The sequence below is a fragment of the Leptonotus elevatus genome, chromosome 19 (assembly GCF_054856555.1).
Source record: "Leptonotus elevatus isolate MCC_2025b chromosome 19, RoL_Lele_1.0, whole genome shotgun sequence".
In the NCBI taxonomy this organism is placed as follows: Eukaryota; Metazoa; Chordata; class Actinopteri; order Syngnathiformes; family Syngnathidae; genus Leptonotus; species Leptonotus elevatus.
Genome location: NC_141257.1, coordinates 5,708,314 through 5,728,313, shown reverse-complemented (window position 1 = coordinate 5,728,313; position 20,000 = coordinate 5,708,314). Strand labels below are relative to the sequence as shown.

The window sequence follows — 20,000 nt, the reverse complement described above, 5'->3', positions numbered from 1 at the left end:
TTTACCTTTTGGAGTCACTCACTGAAAGTGACAGGATTCGACTTTCATTCCCAAATATGCTCGATCCAACATCATTTGTTTGGTGACGCTGGTTCCACAAATGTTCGCTTTTTGGAAATAATGTAAAGTGAATTACTGCAGTCCACCAAACTTACCTTTAAGTGACATTTCAACATTCCTAAATGCCTCAGAACTGTAAAACCAAGTTGACCGGCGTGGTTGCTTTCCACATCAGTTTCATGCTCATTATGCTTTATCTTACATTTAATGCGTGTTTTAATTGATACTCTATGTAATATTATTGCTGATATTGTAATGAGCAGTCCCTTGCTATGTTTGATTAAATGATAATATTAAATGTGATATTCTAGCATTTAACAATACAGGACATTTTTTTATTTTTTTTATTTCAAAGCTAAAAAAAAAAATTTGTACGTAGTTCTAAACATATTTAGGGTGTTTTTTATTCACTTTTTCCTCTCTCGCGACATTATTCCTCTCTCTTGCAGCGTCCATTGCAATTACATACAATTTGCCAATTATGGAAATTAGGCGATGACATCATTTAGCAACAGCTAATAGCTACTTTCCTAACTGGCGAGTTGGCAACACTATTTGTTGTGCACTCGGGTGCACCTGTTGTGTGTCCGCATGCCACATTCACATTCTTTCTCACCTTTCTCCTGTTCGGATTCTTTTCCCACAGAGGTCCGGGGGCCGGTGCTTGTATTGTCCCACCAAGACTCAATCCGGAGACATGCACAGCAAGATCTATTGACAGAAAAAACACAGATTAAGAGATCCTCTCAATAGGATGTGTTTGCTATGGAGCTGTAGAACTGATCGTCTTTCTTTTATTGTGGTCAATGCTTTGCACACCCGCGGTGAAAAGAACATCTTGCCCTGAGAGTGAGCTTGCCTTGTTTGAACCGTTTTTTTTTAGTTTTTTTTTTTTAGAGTTCTTATAATGCGCACCAAATCCCAATTTAGGCACCATTGTGATTCGCGGAAAGACATTCAACTGAAGTAGCCTTCCATGTTCAGTACACATAACATTAGCAGCGTGTTGGCAAAGAGGTCCGTTGTTGTTGACAGCAGCGAAGTTCAACGACAGCCAGGCTGTCTGAAAAATACAGACTTTGAAGCGGTCGCGTCGCTTCCCTCAACTGGGACCTCGGGTTTGGTTGTGTACATTGTGGTGTCGAAGTTGTTTGTGGAGCGGTGGAAGGTGGTCATGACCCAATTCTGGCCAATGTGTGTGTAAATGAGGCATTTTGTGCGTTTTAAATCAATTCCTTAGTGGCCTATGGCATGATTTTGGTCAAGGATCAAGAAAGAAAACGTACTTCACGGTTTCCTTGGAGGTGTGTCTTAGATCACAGGTGTCAAACTTAAGGCAAATCATTTGCGTCGACTTTATGTTTTGTTGCAAATTGTCTTCATTGAAAGTTGTTTTGTTACACTTAAAAATTTATTTCAAAATTAGCCATACTTTTTTTTTTTGGTATATGTGGTAAGGCGGGAAAGTAACTAAAGTAACTAATAACTAAAATTAATATTATTACTTTCCCCAGAAAAGGGCAGTGTAGCAAATTACTTCCAAATTTTGAGTAATAATATTACATTCCTTTTTTTTTTCTCAAGAGTAATTTTTTTTGGGGGGGGGGGGGTCTTGTTTAATTTAGTCAGCAATTTATGAATTCATGCAAAGTAAAATTCCTATTGTTCATTTAATTCAAATGAGGGCACAAATGGAATCAGATGGACTCATCATGTCACGTGCACGGTACACTTTTTGGAGTTAAATCAACAATGAGAATGAGAATGAGAATGAGAATTTAGAATGTAGAAAAGAGGAAAAAAATGCTTATGTTGAACATGCAAAGTAAGACTTTTGGAGAGAAAGGATCCAATTATTGAGTGCAAGAAGACAAAAGTAACTTAAAGTAATGAGTAACCAGCTACTTATGACAGGGTAAAAATAATTACTGATCTTGAGTAACTTTCCCAACACTAGCAATCCATTTATATGGGTTGACAGCGCCTCTGTTGGTTGAGGCCATGTACTGCAGTCCATTTCTCTTCAACTTCTTCAAAACAAACAAAAGAAGCTAAGCTACGCAAAGCAAACTGTCCCTTTGGTATAAAAGCTGCCAAAAAATTATTACCAGGCTCATATCCAGTACGGGTTTTTGTAGGTCCGAATTCAGTCACGTGGCTTTTTTTCTGTCAGTTGATGTATTGTTTTCTCAACTTGGGAAAATACCTCGACACATAACAAGCGAGCCCCCCTTCAAATACCCTCATGCTCATTGATTCTTTGTGTGTGTCACCCGCCCCCTTGTGAATTTCCACAACAACCTATCGCTATGTATACCGCACACAGCTGGGTCCACATGACGCACGCAGCACCTTGGGCCGGCCGGCCGCCCCGTCCGCCACGCGCGCCATCGGACTGTGTTGGGCACCAAATACATGCCGACATTACATTGCGCGCATGGTCACGAGGACTATAAACAAGTCATGCAGTGTCACAAGCCACACAGTTTCCTTCCACCAAAGGTCGAATCCAGCTTTTTGGAATGAATGAAACGAATAAGGGAAATGACTAAGTGGCCATCAGCATACAGTAGAGTGGAGTTTGATTTCTATCGCCCCACTGGTTCCTTTTGGAAATTGGCCTTTAGCTGACTACTTGAGTGCATGTCCTTATATGGAAGAAGATGTTGGTTCCGGGGGGGGGAATGAAGACAAAGAGCCAAAATCTAGTCAAGCAGCACAGAGGCAGACACAGGGGCGGAGCCAATCTCTAGGGGCGCACAATGGGGGGGGGGGGGGGGGTGTTCAGTAGGTGCTGCTGTTTTGATTAGCAACCAGAGATGTACAGGAGCATGTAGAAAATGCCTCACATGTATTTCTCAACACACAGTGCAGCTGAACCGCTGGTTAGCGGACATCGTGGCTAGCGAGATCGCTTTTTTGGCAGCACATCAAACTTGTTAACTCATTTGAAGCGGCATCACGCGAACATAAATATCAGCGGAGCAGGAAAAACAAATAGGCCGGTGCTAAGGCAACTTGCACAGGCATTTGAACAGACTATCCTGGGCTCGACTAATGGAGCCCATGCAATAACAAATGTCATGGGGATTTTATAGCCTAATAACTCAGACAGGTCAAACCGTTACTCTTGCAAAGAAAAGATTTAAGAATATATTTACTATTTCATTTATTTGTTTACTGCGAATCATCCATCTGGCGATTCATTGAAACATGATGTCATCAGAATGGAGGGGATTTTTTCGTCACTCATTTACAGATGCGGTAAAAATAATGTTGGTGGATTGACGATTACAGTTTGTCTGTCCTCTATTATTTTCCCTCTTTGGCATCTTGACTCGGCCACAGCGTCTCTCTCGGGATTCAGAGTGGCGTAGCAGTTTGTAGTTTGCCCCCCCCCCTCCAAAAAAAATGTCTCGATGGTGAAATTAGCCTGAGCAAGCGATTGTGTGTTCACAAATACTGTCGAAATATTTTAGCTTGCGCATGATTGTACAAGAAGAGCAGAGGCCCCATTTAAAATTTGTTTTAGAAGAACAATGGCTTGAGCATGTTGACACACAATTGGAATGACATCTGTTTTTTGTTTTTACTGATGTAACATGTCGGGTTCTGTAGGCACATGCAATAGCTCAGAGCTATAAAAAAGAAGAGCATCTAAGGTGCATGATCACCATTTCACATATGCATGTCCCTGTTTAATGCAGCACCAATAGTATATTTAATTTAGAAATGATATATTTACGTTGGAATCTGTCGCAATAGCAAGAAAATGTGCGTATATAACCTGAGTTTTTAGAAATAATCAGTGATTCTCAAAAGTGTACTATGACTACCACTAGTGGTATGCAGGCTCCCTCTAGTGGCAGGTAAAAGAAGCACTGAGTTAAAGACAAAACAATCAAACATATTACACTGAAGCTGAAGTTACACATACATCCTGTTTAAAGCTATTTACTTTTCAAATAAAGTATACGTTTTAAGTACAGTTCAGTTCTATTTAGCTATTAATTCAAATAGATTTGAATTAAATATTTACCTGTTCAGTGTTTACAATGTTATGGTATTGTAATCTTGGTCATTATGATGGTACTTGGAGAGCTAAATATTTGTTTTGGTGGTTAATTTTTACCAAAACGTATGTTTGTCTTACGATAGCTAGCTACGCTAGCTTAAGGTTAGCGAGCTGGCGAAACTAGCAAAAAAGTTGTGGTAAAGATAACCCTTTAAACCATTTTTATTTGAACACAAAAGGTAGCTACGCAACCAGACAAGGTTTACCTATGCTCACAGACATTTCTTCTTTCTTCTTTGATCAAAACACCGTGTTATTTTTGCAGTTTTGTGGCGATAGTCTTCCTCTGCTTGCCTACCATATCTACACGTAGTTAGCGTGTAGCCTGGTGGCCAAAAAGCATACCGCAGTTAGAGCAGCAGAATGGTATTGACTCATCATGATGCACAAAACTATTTGTTTCTTCACGTGTTAATTCGCGAATGACTAAGCACAATTAGGAGGGTGTTCACTGCATTCATTCATTAGCAAAGCAGGGTTTGTTTTCAGATACATTTACGAACACAATCTGTTGCAGTCAATAAAAGCGGATCTAATCTGCAGCCTGTTGACACGTTGAAAACGTAACTCAGTCAAGGTAGACTTTCTTATTATGTAATTTAATTATTTAATTATTGGCCGCATATCAACAAACAAACGCATCTTTAACATAGATAACGCAACGCATAGCATGTTTGCGCAAAGGGAGGCGGTCAAGTAAATGTCAACGTCACACGTTGCACATTTGCGTCTCTCCTATCTGCACACAGACAGTAGCAACTTGTGTGTACAGTACTTGGACGCCGTCCACTTCATGGCATGTATGCTCAGCTAAATTGAGAACTCAGACATGCTCGGCTTCTTAGCCGGAGCTGAGGAGGCTTAGCAAATAAAAAGCCGACGAGGAAGCCACATGAGAAAAGCTACTCATTTTTCAACCGAGAATGTGGAATTTTGAGGTTTCTGCACAGCATTAAAGTCCACTTTGAACTGATAGTTGAAACATGAGGGACCTTGTTTTTCTGGGACATATTGCACGCAAATATGTTTGCATATGCAGTTGAACTTCATTTGGCGACAAGCAAGCTTGCGTTTGATTGCTTGTTTACAAATAATTTGGGTGAGGCTAATTTTCATGACTGAAGTGCTGCCCCCACAAGTGAAAATATGATCTTTATGGATGGACACTTGTTTTTTCCTTCACATTCTAGTAGTACCCATAATCGCAATCCCGAGCTAAGGTGATGATCGATGTGAGGAAACTTCTTAGCCTACATATTTCAAATATCAATTTTATTGATCATGATCAATTCATCCATTTTCTATATTTCTTATCCTCATTAGGGTCGCAGATGAGCTCTGTTCTATTCATTCAGAACTGCCCTTAATTATGAGATCTGAAAGGAAAATCAGTACTTCTCAGCTTATTCACTCTGACATCTCGGATCCCATTGCCCCCCCCCCCCCCTGCAAGAATGCAAGAACGGTGCAGCAGTTCTAACATGGCACCACTACGAGACATCCAATCAGATTGCTCGAATGTTATCACTTGGCTGGCCGGATACCCCGCTTGGTGGCATATTTTCCTGGTATCTGGGGACTGCTATAAAATGCTTTGATGTGTTAACTATTTGCCAACCACTTTGTAGCACAACATGTCATAAATGATGGAACTGGTTATTTATGAGTGAGTGGGGAAGGGGTGGAGGATGTCATTTGAAATCATGGATTACCTCTCATGTGACATTTATTTGCATATACGGTAGTGCTTCTTTGTAACGTCTATTTGATTAGCCTCTGGCCAAGATGATTGGTTGCACACTTGGATATCTATCTATCTATCTATCTATCTATCTATCTATCTATCTATCTATCTATCTATCTATCTATCTATCTATCTATCTATCTATCTATCTATCTATCTATCTATCTATCTATCTATCTATCTATCTATCTATCTATCTATCTATCTATCTATCTATCTATCATTTATATTTTATTATTTACTTATTATTATGACTTTATTAGTCCAGTCATATGTATCCGTCACACTGTAATCAGCCCACGCGAGTGCCCATGCCGACGTGACGTATTAAAAAGGGGGCGCGGCCTAGTGTGGGGCGATACGTTTCAAATGGGCGGGGAGCTCTAAAAACGACTTGGTCTACCTTATGCGCATCCTCTCACTTTACTATCAGATTCCACGCCAGTCTACATCGAACTACGTCTCAAGCTTACCCGAAAGATTTTTTCTTTTTAAATTGAATTAGCTAAGATAACGCGACGAGGCAGCAATTGTGATATGGCCAAGGGAGAAGGAGGAGAACAATACTCGAACGCGAGTTTATTGAGTAAACCTGGCAACTCTGATGGCATTTCGCTTGCAAAAAAGGTGGGTACTTTTTTTTCCCCCCTTCCCTTTGTCCTTTTTTTGAATGCCAAAATATTTGGCTTGGTTTTAGTTCAACTAACACGTTTTGTTGGTATTAATGGAGGGAAAGGGGCTTTTGGATGAATGAGCTGAGCACGCCGGTTAGTTGGAATTGTCATTTTCAAAAGGGAGTGTCTCATTCATTGATTCGTTACTCGCCGCACGTTTCACGTTGTGATACTTTCACGGTTGTATTCTCGTTCATATTACATTTAAAACGGTGACAAATGAATAAAAAGCTCAATTCCATATTGAAATTCCAGCCGGTGTTACTGAAAGACCCCCCCTTTTTTTTCATTATCCATAGTCATGACATTCTTCAAATATGCTTAAAAAAAAGAAGAAATCCTCGGAGACAGCAGCAAACAATAAACACATAATTGCTGTTTTCTTGTCTGGTCAAAGACCTGTGGTTTTAAACTAGTCGTTACCCGAGTCACCCCAGAGCTAAATTTAAATTTAAAGCCTTAAAATGTCCCTTTTCCTCTTTTAGCTGGCCTGATGTGCCATTCAAATGTCAAATAATGGGCTTCCGTGTTAGTGCTTTGGAGCTTTATTGTATAAATTGACGCCCGGTATAAATTAAATCAGCAATTTAATTACTGGATAGATGCTGCGTTCAAGTGCTGATCACAAGTGTCGCTTTATTTATTTATTTATTTATTTATTTTTACTTATCGTCGTCGTTTCTATCTGTGAGCATCTTAAATATATGTATTGTTAATTCCCAAACGAATGTATGTTTTATTAAGCAAATAATCTAGTAGTAAAATTAGCATGATACCAACCATGCAGTTGTGGTTGGGAGTTCCCTATTTCCCTCTTCTTGCCTGACAGCTGAAGGCGACGTGTCGCTAGAGAGAGCATGAAGTTCACATGTCGTTTCCATTCACATTTATTACCCAAAATGTAAAAATAATAACTTTTGCCTACACGTTCGCATACCTTTTCTCAATTGTTAGAATACATCAATACTCTGACAGGAAGTAGTTAGCCGTGGCCGTGAAGTCATATGATCTTTCTATGGACAACATAATTCCCAAGGTGACCATGACCCAGTTGTCACTCAAAATGAAATCACTTAAGTAAACTTTGAATCGTACCGGTATCTGGTTGCAGTGTTTTTGTCACCTGAACTTACTGCTTTAGTTGTATTAACAAGTGTAAAAAAGGAGGGTTTGTTCAGCTTTGTTGTGGTCAAACAAGAGGCGCTATCATTTCACCCCCGAATGCGTATCAATTGCAAGAGGAAGAATAGGCAGGTTTAATAAGATGGGCGTTATTTGGGCCGTGCAAAAAAGCAAGCAAGCAAGCATGTTTGATTGGTCAACGAGGAGGGTGTATACTTTAGAAAGAGGGGGTCAGAGAGGCTTTTGAGTTGTGCTGGTGCGCAGGCCAGTCGGTTTGCCAAGGTGCCCTCATTATGCCCGGACAAAACTGTGTTTTCATTCCCTGGAATTAAGGCACAGAGATCCTTGTTGTCAGCTCGGCGAGTAAAACAAGATCGATGTTCCTCCACAGGGTGACAAACACAAGTCACAATTGCTTTTAAAAAAAACGTTGGCAAGCCAAATATGTCAGCGTCTAAATGTGTCATTTGAAGCAGATTAAACCAGGCGAGACTTAATTTGACATTTTTTGGGAAAGAAACGGAAAAAAAGCAGGGGTATATAAATGTTTGTTCCTGTTGCATGTGGGTGGATCCAGCTATCCGCCATTTGCCAGAATTCTGAAACATCTGCAAATGCTTTTAAGGCCACTTCAATCCACACCGGCTTTAGCTTTTAAAAGCTCGTTGACCCAATTCTTGATTTTCAAATTGATTTAATATTTTTGTTTTCTTCCCTCAGCACGAGCACAAGAACAAATTGTCTGTGTGCAACAAGCTCTGCTACGCCGTCGGTGGAGCGCCCTACCAGATCACAGGATGTGCCTTAGGCTTCTTTTTGCAGATTTATCTGCTGGATGTGGCACAGGTTGGTAGAATCCATCTTGTGCACAACACAGAAACATCTATTTTAACCATTCCAGCTGTGCCACTGAAATCATCTGGAGCAGCTCACAATCAATATTTTGTCAAACTTGGCCGCCGTCAGAGGACAGAATAATGCTGACGTTATTGTGGGCAAGCTTTGGAGGCAAATTAAAAAAAAAATTTTTTTTAATGATACGGGCTTTTTTTTTTTTCTCAGACCGATTGTTGTGAAAATTCTTGGTTAATGTCGGTCAGTGCTTCTGATGTTTTAAGGCTAGCAGAGGAAGGCCGTACTAGCCAAACCGCTCGCCACTGGCTAATTAGATAGTGTGAGAGGTCTGAAAATTTTTCTCAGACATAGGCAAATTGCTTGATGAGAGTCTGGTGGGGAACTTCTGTCCCGGAATTCCTTAACGCACAGTTTATCATCCCCGCTTGAAGTTTTAACAGGTTTTTAGTAGTTGATCCGTCTCGTAAAGCCTTTTGCTATCAAATGAACTTGACGTTAAAGAAAGAAGTTATTCATTACGCCACCATCAAAATCAAAAATATTGTTAACTTCACAAGCGTGGCCTTAATGAGTCTTGACACTAATCTCCAGGTCAAGGCCATGTGGCATGTAATGGAGTGGAAAGTCAAAGGCTCCCCACGGTTGAGCTTTATTTGCCTATGAAGATTGTTGTTAGGAGTCGATTGTGCGGCCCAGCGTGGCGCAGTTTGTACAGTGAGCAGTGATATCAAATGGGGAAACACGATTTTGATTCAACGTGCTGCCGATTTTACATTATCTTCTCTTTTGGCAGCTGGATCCGTTCTACGCCTCAATCATCCTGTTTGTGGGCCGAGCATGGGACGCGATAACGGACCCCACAGTGGGCTTCTTGGTCTCAAGGAGTCCCTGGACACGTTTTGGACGCATGTTGCCCTGGTAGGTGTTTTTACATCGCCTCATTTACTTGTCACTTCTCAGCTCGCTCGGCTTAAAGGATATTTATTTTTTATTTTTTTCACAATTTAAAATGGTTCAAATGTTTCTTCGCAACACGGAGAATCTTAGATTTCTTATTTTCCATAGGGAGTTCATCTGAATTATCATAACACAGTTGGCTAGCTAATTTGTGCGTCCAACAAAACCGAATGCAGCTCTGCTTACCTTTTCACTTTGACATGACAATGTTTCAGACATTGTAATAATCTGGCCATTGCTTGAAACTGGTGGATCTTCGCCCATCTTTGCTGCTAGAGAATCTCTGTTATTGTAAAAAAAAAAAAATAATAATTTTTTTTGATGAATTGTGACACTACAAAACGGCTCGCTTTTTGATCCATTTTCAAAAATAGGCTGCTAACAAAACATTGACTGGGTTGGTAAATTTCAAACGTGTCTGGTAGGAAGGGACAACAGAGACCCAACCATTTGTATACAAGCAATAAAAAAAATGGCGGTCCCTTCATTGCGCATGTCCAAAAGGTTATATGACAGTGTTACGTGATTAAAGTTGAGTGTAGAGTGTCGGAGGGGGGAGACTGCCAGGCTGCTGTCAACACTAACGTAAATTGTAGGGTGACTGTCCTTTTTAGTAAGAGAGGTGAAGGAGAGCTGATATTTCACCTTCTGTGTGTTATGCGCCACCACGAGTCTAAACACGGCATCTTATTAATCCTCCCATTTTTAACCATCCCCGGAGCGTCCATTTTGTCACTTGCTGTCGACTAATAATGACATCGCAGTTGCTCAGGGTAACAACCAATCACGGCTCAGCTTCACATAACAGGTGAGTCGTGATTGGTGGTTACCTGAGCAACTGTGATGTCATTTTAATTTGACAGCAAGTGGCAAAATGGCCGACCCCTTTGATGGGTAAATCGGGAGGATTTTGCTGCTTTAACTCATATTCCACAAAATGCAATATTAATCAGAATGTCGCGTTCATGCGACAAGAAAATTTTGAGGTTGACTCGTCGTTAAGACTTGATGCTTGGATCTGCTGTGTAAATCCAGGCTAATTGTTTTCCTCATGATAAAACACTCTTCGGTTTTTCTATTTAGGAATAAAATAGTGCAACATTGATGCCATTTCCATCCAGACAGTTTCTCAAGAAACGGAGTAATTTCCCAATTAAGGGGCGTGGAAGAGTCACCGGCATGCTCTGAAGCATTGTGACCACGTCACTCGACAAAGACCAGCGTGGAGAAGGCGCAGCTGAAGCGGCGCCGACATCCATTCCATATTCCTTGGTAGTGTGTAGGGAAGGGGGAGGGTAGACTGGTGAGCTCAGCCTCTGATTGGTCCAGCCCACAACACACCATCGATTTTAGCCAATGAGAGTGCAGCAGTCGAGGCCTGTGATATTTTTTTTTTTCTCTCTCCCTCAGTCACATCATGAGGGTTACTCGAGTTCAAGTGACTTATCAGTGCAGAATGTTGTAGCGTTGCCAAGTTCTCAAACGTGTGATTCAATTCTTAAATGCGGAGACTGTATTGATACCAGAGGGGATGATAATGAATATGTTTAAAATGAATAAATATATTTGTTTGCTTTTCAAAACACAAATATTTAATTGCACGCAGCGAGGAGATTATTACTGTACTTTCACGCTTTACTGCCATCCAAGGCCGTTTCGCAGAAAGCCACACACGAATTAATGAATATGTTTAAAATGAATAAATATATTTGTTTGCTTTTCAAAACACAAATATTTAATTGCACGCAGCGAGGAGATTATTACTGTACTTCCACGCTTTGCTGCCATCCAAGGTCGTTTCGCAGAAAGCCACACGCGGGACCAAATGAAGAAAGTTATCAATTGATAGTCGCTCATGTGGCGCTGAGAGTCAGCTGCTTGAACCCCCTGTCGACTTAATGACACTCCCTCAAGTGTACAGTTAATCAGATCATACGCACGGGGGAGAGGACGCTTAATGCAGTGGAAACGCCCCTTGACGCCACTTTACCCAACACCATTCATTTATTGCATCCCAATGCAATCGCTCAAGTTGGCATTTCGGTTGTTCAGCGGTTAGCATGCATAGCATAAGTAGCACAGAAAATAGACGGATGAGAAATCTCAATGATGCTGCGACTGAAACTTCCCACTCGGGAACATTACATTTATTTTTTACTTGCTGTATTTCTTTCCTTGCCCCAATTACTCAACAGGTGTGCCAGTACAGGTTGTAACTCTCATTAACTGACGCTGTCCTTCCATTTTTTGTCATCTATTGTGATTAAAAATAGCTCACCTGACTGAAAGTGACGCAACATTTCCAGGACTCATCAAGGATGTCCTGGTTTGGAGGTGGCTATAAGGGGTGTGGTTTCCTTTAGCGTCACACATGACTGGGGGAATGAATGTAGGTCAGAGGGCCAACAGGTTTTTGCTGAAGTTGCGCATACTAAAGTCACGTCTTTAAAATCACCTCTGGGCATAATATGTTGCAAGGGTCATCACAAGGTGATTCATACGCTGCTCGAGCATCACTCAATTATCAAATTCCATCGTGTGTGTGTACATACAGTGACGTGTCAGAACCAAACCGCACTGCTTAGCACTTGGCAACGATTGAATGGAAGATGCTCTTTGAATGATCTTTGTGTCTTACGTAATGAGCCCCCTTGTTGTGTAGCACGCGCGTGCGTGTACCTTTTCATCCAAATCGTCTTATTTCCTCAGGATTGCGATCTCGACTCCGGTGGCAGTGATCTCTTACTTCCTAATTTGGTACGTGCCCCCCTTTGAGGACAGAAAGGTCATCTGGTACCTTTTCTTCTACTGCCTCTTCCAGAGCCTTCAAACTGTGAGTATGAGCCACGCAAACACCTCCAAGTAAATGTGCTTGTCTGTTGTTGTCAATGTGAGGCCCATGGACCATTTGTAGCCTGCATGATTCATTATTATTATTATTATTATTATTATTATTATTGGCCAGCTGTCTGTTAAAATGTTACATTTGAACACAGCCCGCATCAGAAGGTCGCAAGAAAGTTGGCCAACATGTGCGAACCTATTAAAAAAGTACAAAATTTCACCTTGTTTTTTTAATTTTAAAATATTGAATATAACAAGATCAAACATTTTAGCCACACATTGACTGTTACAAGATTTCACATTTTTAATATAAAAAAAATGCATGTTGAATATAACAAGATACAGTATTTACCTTTTTTTTTTTTAAACATTAAAACAATTCACAATTTTTAAAATTTTCATTTATTTGTTTTAAGGTGTCACACTATGTATTATGTACATGAATATATATTTTTTATAGGATATATTTTTTTAAATATTTTTTACATGGGAAAAAATGATAAAAGTAAAACATTTTGACACTTTATTAAAATAAGAGAGAGATACTATACGTCTGTACTCATTAGGCTCTGCAAAATGGCTGAATTCCGCTTAAGCCCTGTCACTGGTTTGCGTTTATATGCAATATTCGATTAAAATAATACACATTTTCACCACAAATGCAAGTTGAAATGGTTTTCACAGATATTGGTACTCTATAATGTTGAGTACTCGTATTGGGTCTGAAAAAAGTTCAATGAGGGCATGCCGGATATAATAAATAAATAAATAAAGCCTATATGCCTTGTCACTCTTTTAAATGTATGTAACCACTTAGCATTTAGACTTAAAGTGAAGTATAACTGATTGGTTTTAGCGCGCTTCATTAACACAGAGTGAAATGGCCCCTCCTGACCTGAAGTTACAGAATATCACAAATACAGTAATGAGTGAATTCTGTGGAAAATCATCGCGAAAGATCACTTTTGAAGAACATTAGATCTTCTCTGACTCCGTCTATTGCAGAAGCGATTGAGAGGAATGCCTCATGGAATTCAGTGTATGACCCACAAGTACAGAAATGTGTCTGACGTCTTCCTGTCACATGTCTATTTCAGTGCTTCCATGTGCCGTATTCCGCCCTCACCATGTTCATCAGCTCTGAGCAAAAAGAAAGAGACTCCGCTACAGCTTACAGTGAGTAGCATTGTGTTCCTAATGAGTTTTCTGAGGATAGAAGAAATCCTAATCTTTTTTTCTTTTCTTCTTTCTTCTTCTTTTTTTTTTTTTTTTGCTCCCCAATAAGGGATGACGGTTGAAGTTCTGGGCACTGTGCTCGGTACCGCCATCCAGGGCCAGATAGTGGGCATGGCCAACGCGCCCTGCGTGCCGGGACCGAGGGAAATTTTGGCGGACATGAGCAACTCCTCCCTCGGCCTCAACGGAACGGACCACGTCATCTCCTTGGAACACACGGTACGCGATTTTTACCGTTCGATTTCAGGAAGCGCGCAATCTGGATTGTTTTTGGCTCACTTCTCGTTTCCCTCTCACAGCGAGCCGCCTACATGATCGCCTCTGGTGTCATCTGCTTAATCTACGTCCTCTGCGCCATTGTTCTGTTCTTTGGCGTGAAAGAGCAAAAAGGTAATGTCAATACACAGTGTTCCGAATGATCAAGATCAGCTGTTAAAAAGTTGCTTCAAATTTTTTTGCTGATTTATATCAGCGATTTTAAAGCAAACAAACTTCCTCAGGAAAAAACATTACCCGTAAATGTTTATTTAGCTTAAATAATTGGGAACAGCCCAGTTCTTGAACTTCCTGACTGTAAGCCTGCATGTGCCTTTTGTATGTGACCACGTCCAGCTGCACTTGACAAGAATAAGTGAGGCTTTAACTAAATTACACATCTCATGACCAGTGATGAGACTCATGTTAACCCCCCCCCCCACCCCCATTCCCCCCCCCCTCCTTCTTCAGAGTCCAGCCGTCCCAAATCGGAGCCCTTGTCGTTCTTCCAAGGCATCAAGCTGGTGATGGGACATGGACCCTACGCCAAGCTGGTCATGGTCTTCCTCTTCACCTCGTTGGCGTTCATGGTACGCATACACCCAAAATCTTTTTCTTTTTTTTTTTACATCTACAGTTAGCCGATTTTTTTTTCTCTCTCATTTTTCTCAACTAATCGTTTGTTTAATCGGCAGCTCCTGGAGGGCAACTTCGCTCTGTTCTGCAGCTACACCCTGGGCTTCCGAAACGACTTCCAGAATATTCTGCTGGTGATCATGGTGAGTCCAAACACACACTCACACACTCACACACTCACACACACCTCATAGAAGCAGGTGTTGTTTCAGGTAGGCTGTTGCCGTGACAATCTCCCAAAGACTTCCCTCGGAAAGGTCTCACACATAAATTGTGCGCGGTCACAAAGCTGGTCTGTACTCGCATCAGAGCGCCCACAGTGTTCTCTCACTGTCTATTAGCATAATGCGAGACCCGGGCCTGAATGCCATCTTATTCCCACAGAGGGACAAGAAGCCTCTCTGCAACCCTTGGGAGAGAAAAAAAAAAAATCATTAGTCTTCTATTAAACTTCATGAATCCACTGTAGAAGAAAGACCAAGCTAAAGGGGCGTGCGAGGCCAGGTTAACAGGGTTGAGCAGATTACGCAATTTGATCCTCTGCTTCATGGCAAGGATTACGGAGCCGACGAGGAATTTATTTAGCCAGGTGACTTTATTCGCTAATCTTCGCTAATCATGTGGGCTAATATAAATCGAACACTCAGAAGGGCAGTTCGTCAGAAGACGTTCCTGCTGGGATGAAACACAAACACGGTGCTGATCCCCAAAGGAAATTTGAAAAACAGAGGGGCGGGAAAAATGACATTGCTTTCTAGGGCTGACACTATTGAGTCTTTTTAAAACGTGTGATATTATGATTTTTCCATTAAATAACCCCCCCCCCCCAATTGAATCGGATGGCTATAACTACCAGTATGTATTATTTATTAACTTCTGTACATATGTATTATTAAACCTACAAAATTCGCCTATGCTAAACAGTTAATAATTGCGATTAGCATTAGCGTGTTAACAATTACCAATTAAGGTAAACAACCATTTAATTCCCACATACATCACATCTACACGAGTTGAATTGAGTGGATATAACTACTAATTACTTATCTTTTGTGCATGGGCATAATTAAACACCAATAAAATTAGCGTACGCTAAATGGTTAGTAATCGCGATTAGCATTAGTGCGCTAGCAATTCCCATTTAAGGTAAACAAACATAAACGACCATTTAATTCCCACATGCGTCACATCTACACGAGTTGAATTGAGTGGATATAACTACTAATTACTTATCTTTTGTGCATGAGCATAATTAAACACCAATAAAATTAGCTTATGCTAAATGGTTAGCAATCGCGATTAGCATTAGCGCGCTAGCAATTCCCGTTTAAGGTAAACAAACATAAACAACCATTTAATTCCCACATGCCCTCACATCTACACGAGTTGAATTGAGTGGATATAACTACTAATTACTTATCTTTTGTGCATGAGCATAATTAAACACCAGTCAAATTTGCGTGCGCTAAACGGTTAGCACTCGCGATTAGCATTAGCACCCACGAAAGTTGAAGATCTTGGTGAATGCATCCATTGTCGTGTCAATGTTGCATAATATCACGCAGGCTCATTCATACCTTGTTGCTTGTACTGAGAGCTTTTCACGTGCACTGATGCGGGAAACGTGTTGGATAACCGGAGTGTACTGAACATGTCCCCCCCCCCCTATGTCACAGTTCTCGGCCACTCTCACCATCCCATTCTGGCAGTGGTTCCTCACCAAATTTGGGAAGAAGACAGCTGTCTACGTCGGTACCTTGGTAAGGACTTTTATGTGGCATCTTCAATAAAACAAGCGCAGATGCGAAAATTAGAACAGCGCCTGAATGTGCGTCTCCTCTGCAGTCTGTGGTTCCCTTCATGATCCTGGTGGTGTGCATGGAGAGCAACCTGATAGTCACCTACGTCGTCTCCGTAGCCGCCGGGGTCAGCGTGGCGGCCGCCTTCCTGCTTCCTTGGTAAGACTTCCCAACTCTCACCCGCCGTTCTCAAATCGCCAACACATGTCTGACTCAAAACGCTCTTTTGTCTATCAGGTCTATGCTGCCCGACGTCGTGGACGACTTCCAGGTGCAAAACCCCCAAACCACTGGCCACGAGGCGCTCTTCTTCTCTTTCTACGTCTTCTTCACCAAATTCGCCTCTGGGGTCTCACTGGGCATCTCCACTCTCAGTTTGGAGTAAGCTTCTTCTTTTTTTTTTTTCAAGGTTATAAACAATGCGTCTTAGGCAAACGATAGAAAAAGAGGTTTTTGAAGGAAAAACTGGGCTTTGGAGATTCGACCTCATTTTTTCTCTGGATGTGTGTCAAGATTTTTTTTCTCCTCATCACAAGGCACAGTGCTGAAAGTCATCCAAATCTGACAAATCCGACATCAAAGCAGATTTCTCTTTTCTTTTCACTCTAACGTGATTCCACTACTGTCGTGTCATGCGTCTATATCACAAGACTGCGTCTTAACATTGTTCTCCGTCCCCGTTTTCAGTTTTGCCGGCTACATCTCCCGGGGTTGCTCCCAGCCGACGGAAGTGGACATCACGCTGAAGGTGCTGGTCTCGGCCGCCCCCATTTTCCTCATTATGATCGGATTGGTCATCCTGTACACGTACCCCATTGACGAGCACAAGAGGCAATACAACCGGAAAATTCTCCAGGAGCTAAGGTAAGCCTTCAGTCTGAAAGTTGGAAAAGTAATCAAATGACATTGAGGTCGTTTTTATTTATTTTATTTTATTTTTTTTGCCGTCAAATTTGACCCAAATTAAAGACACCAAGTTTGATGACATTTTCTTTTCAGGGATGAGGCAGAATCCGAAACGGACTCGACAGAACTTTCCAAGATGATCTAGTGCGTTTTTTTCCCCCTCTTTTGTTTTGTGTTTCCCTCCGACAAATCAAGACAAGCACCTGGCATTTTGCACTGGGCGGGACCAAGTGACTTTGGCCCGTCTTAAACTTACACTGCCTTGTCCAGGCAAAGCTCTTGCTGCTGCTGCTGCTGCTGCTGCTATTTCCTTTCAAAAGGCTCCAAAAACGTGCCAACACAACCTGACAATTTACACGTTTGTTTGCTCAGTCAGGTCTTGTTTTGAACTGCCAAAACCTTTTTCGTTTTAGTGATTCTGTGCTAGTGCACAAAAATTCCAGCTTCCATCATTTTTTTTTTTTTGTTTTTTTTCGTCTTTCATTTTTATTTATTTTTTACTAGTGACTTTGAGCACTGTGCTAGCAGCCTGAAACTTGAACAAACAGCGTCTGTGCCTTAGCTCAGTTCAGTAGCAAAAAAACAACAACCAAACAAACTGACACTTCAAACTGACATTTCAAGATACTTGTTCTCGAGTCACTAACACGATTTGTCCTGACAGCCTGATTGTTCTCATCCCGATCCATCGGCAAACCATGAACACTTTTGAAGGGCTTTTTTTGGGGGGTTTTGTTTATTTTTGTTAAGTAAGACCACTACAACAGATTTGCTACTAATATGTATAGAACAGCTACTGATGAATAGGAAAGTAATTCCCCCGACTGAACACTGAGCTAAAAGGCGACGACAGCCAGTACCTGAATATGTGATTTAAGTATTTATTAGTTTTTGATTTTGCAGTTTGGACAACAGACGCGTTTTGCAGTATTTAAGATCTATTTAAGGCCGGAATTGATATGAAGTAAAAAAAAATTATTTTCATGCCTTTTCACGCGTCTGTACTCATTGAAGAAAAGATGCACATAAATGTGGGGAAAAATCGGATGATGGGAATGTGAGTTTTCCTTCTGTATATACACCTATGTTTTGTAGAATCTAGTTCTGTTTTGTGATCTTCATTCATATCCATTGATATGGAAACGTGTACATACAGCGCCCTATGTTATACATACATCTATGACATGTTCCCAGTTGGGGTACCCATGTGAAGTTTTTTGCTTTAAAAACAAAAGACATACTAATTTGATACAAGTATCCTTGCAAAATTTGTAGAGGATGTTGTACATTACACAATTTTGTCTCAACAGACTGTAACTTTTGTACATTGTTAATGTCAATATTTTTTGGGTTGTGGAACTGCAGTGAACTTTTCTCCCTCGTTAGAATCTCCCATTAGGCTTTGAACCAAATGTGTGAGCTTTAATCCCCTAAACAGAAACACACATAGATTACACACACACACACGCGCCTGGTGTGCATGATGACTCTGTGCATATGTACATACTGTATGTAAACTTGTAAATACCTTTGATATTTGTGGCTGCAAGTGTGTTGGTGTACTCTGTATTGTAGTTTATTTGAGAAGGAAAAAAAGAGATTGAAAACAATAAATGGTATTGGAAAAGTGACCTGTGTGAAAGTCTAATATTTTGACTTTAACGGTTTTTAAAACAAGCCTAAAAGAGATCATAACCTGCCACTGACTGAGGAAGGTAATGCTTACCACTCGGCCAGCCCAGACATTTTCACATTTTTGTGCTTAACTCTTTGACTGCCAGACGTTTTCAGAAAAGGGATGCCGCCAGTGCCAGCCGATTTAAGCATTTTGACTGATTTTCAAGGTCCACAGAAAATGTTCTGTTTGGACTATGGAAACACACGTACTACCAAATGAAAGATTGGACTTTCATCTTTCATCAGAAAAAAAGAGTTTGTTTCTACCTTATTCCGTTCTTTAGTAATCAACAATAGAAAATGGTTAGTTTGACCCAATTTCGCCTGTGTTGGACCAAAATACGGAGAAATCAAGCTTTTAGTGAAACGATATTATTTCATGCATTCTAGTGAATTTGACACTTCTTTTTGTCCATGAATGATGCCACAAACACCTAAATAGTGCTTTACTTCTATAAAACACTACCACCAAGAATGAAAAAGTGTTTTTTGATAGCAAAATACGTTTATTTACATTCAACAGTGTAACAATTTGACAACAATTTGGCAAACTATTTACAAATGTGTGCAACTGTGGTGCTATTTACAAATATGTGGATGTTTCAACGACAGTTTTTCTTTTTGTAACACTCTCCTGCGTGCAAAGAGACGCAACAGAATTTGCACAAGATTGCCTCTTCGCGTGCGCCACTTTCTTGCAGGCCGTTTTTTTCCGGGGAATAGCAAGTATATACTGCAGTGTGTCATCAAGTCTAATATCAGGATCATGCTACGGTTACGTTACGGTTTCGTTACGTCTCGCTTCCCCGTGTCCTTCAGTTGCTATACCGGGTGGTAGGAGATGTTCTGATCCATTTTATCCACTCCATTCATGGTGGCATCGTAGTCCAGAAACAGTGTCTTCTCCGTGATCAGACTGTACCCGCTCCTCCGATGAATATGCATTGGACTCGGGGTACTCTTCATTGTCCGATCGAATGTCCGCTTGTGCAGCTCCGCGTTTTCCGGCCTTAGCAGCGCTAGCCGCGCTAAGCCGGTGAGGCTTACTACGTGTTCATAACAGTCACGCCAAAGCTTCCAACTTTGGCGTAGAGCTCGAAGTCCTCATCATCATCATCATCAATCTGCATTGGTCGATGCCAACTCTCCATCGCCCGATC

The 20,000-nt window shown here is 41.0% G+C and overlaps 1 protein-coding gene across 1 annotated transcript; it reads left to right on the top strand.

The window, feature by feature from the left end:
* The first annotated feature begins 6,274 nt into the window (after window positions 1-6,274).
* mfsd2ab (MFSD2 lysolipid transporter A, lysophospholipid b) lies at window positions 6,275-18,794 on the top strand. The gene is made up of 14 exons (XM_086063188.1): window positions 6,275-6,506; window positions 8,396-8,521; window positions 9,324-9,448; window positions 12,197-12,320; window positions 13,429-13,507; window positions 13,617-13,786; window positions 13,867-13,957; window positions 14,294-14,412; window positions 14,518-14,601; window positions 16,135-16,218; window positions 16,304-16,416; window positions 16,495-16,638; window positions 16,945-17,121; window positions 17,257-18,794. Exons 1-14 carry the CDS (start codon window positions 6,417-6,419, stop codon window positions 17,306-17,308), a joined length of 1,578 nt encoding a protein of 525 aa, XP_085919314.1. The 5' UTR covers window positions 6,275-6,416; the 3' UTR covers window positions 17,309-18,794.
* Window positions 18,795-20,000: the final 1,206 nt, after the last annotated feature.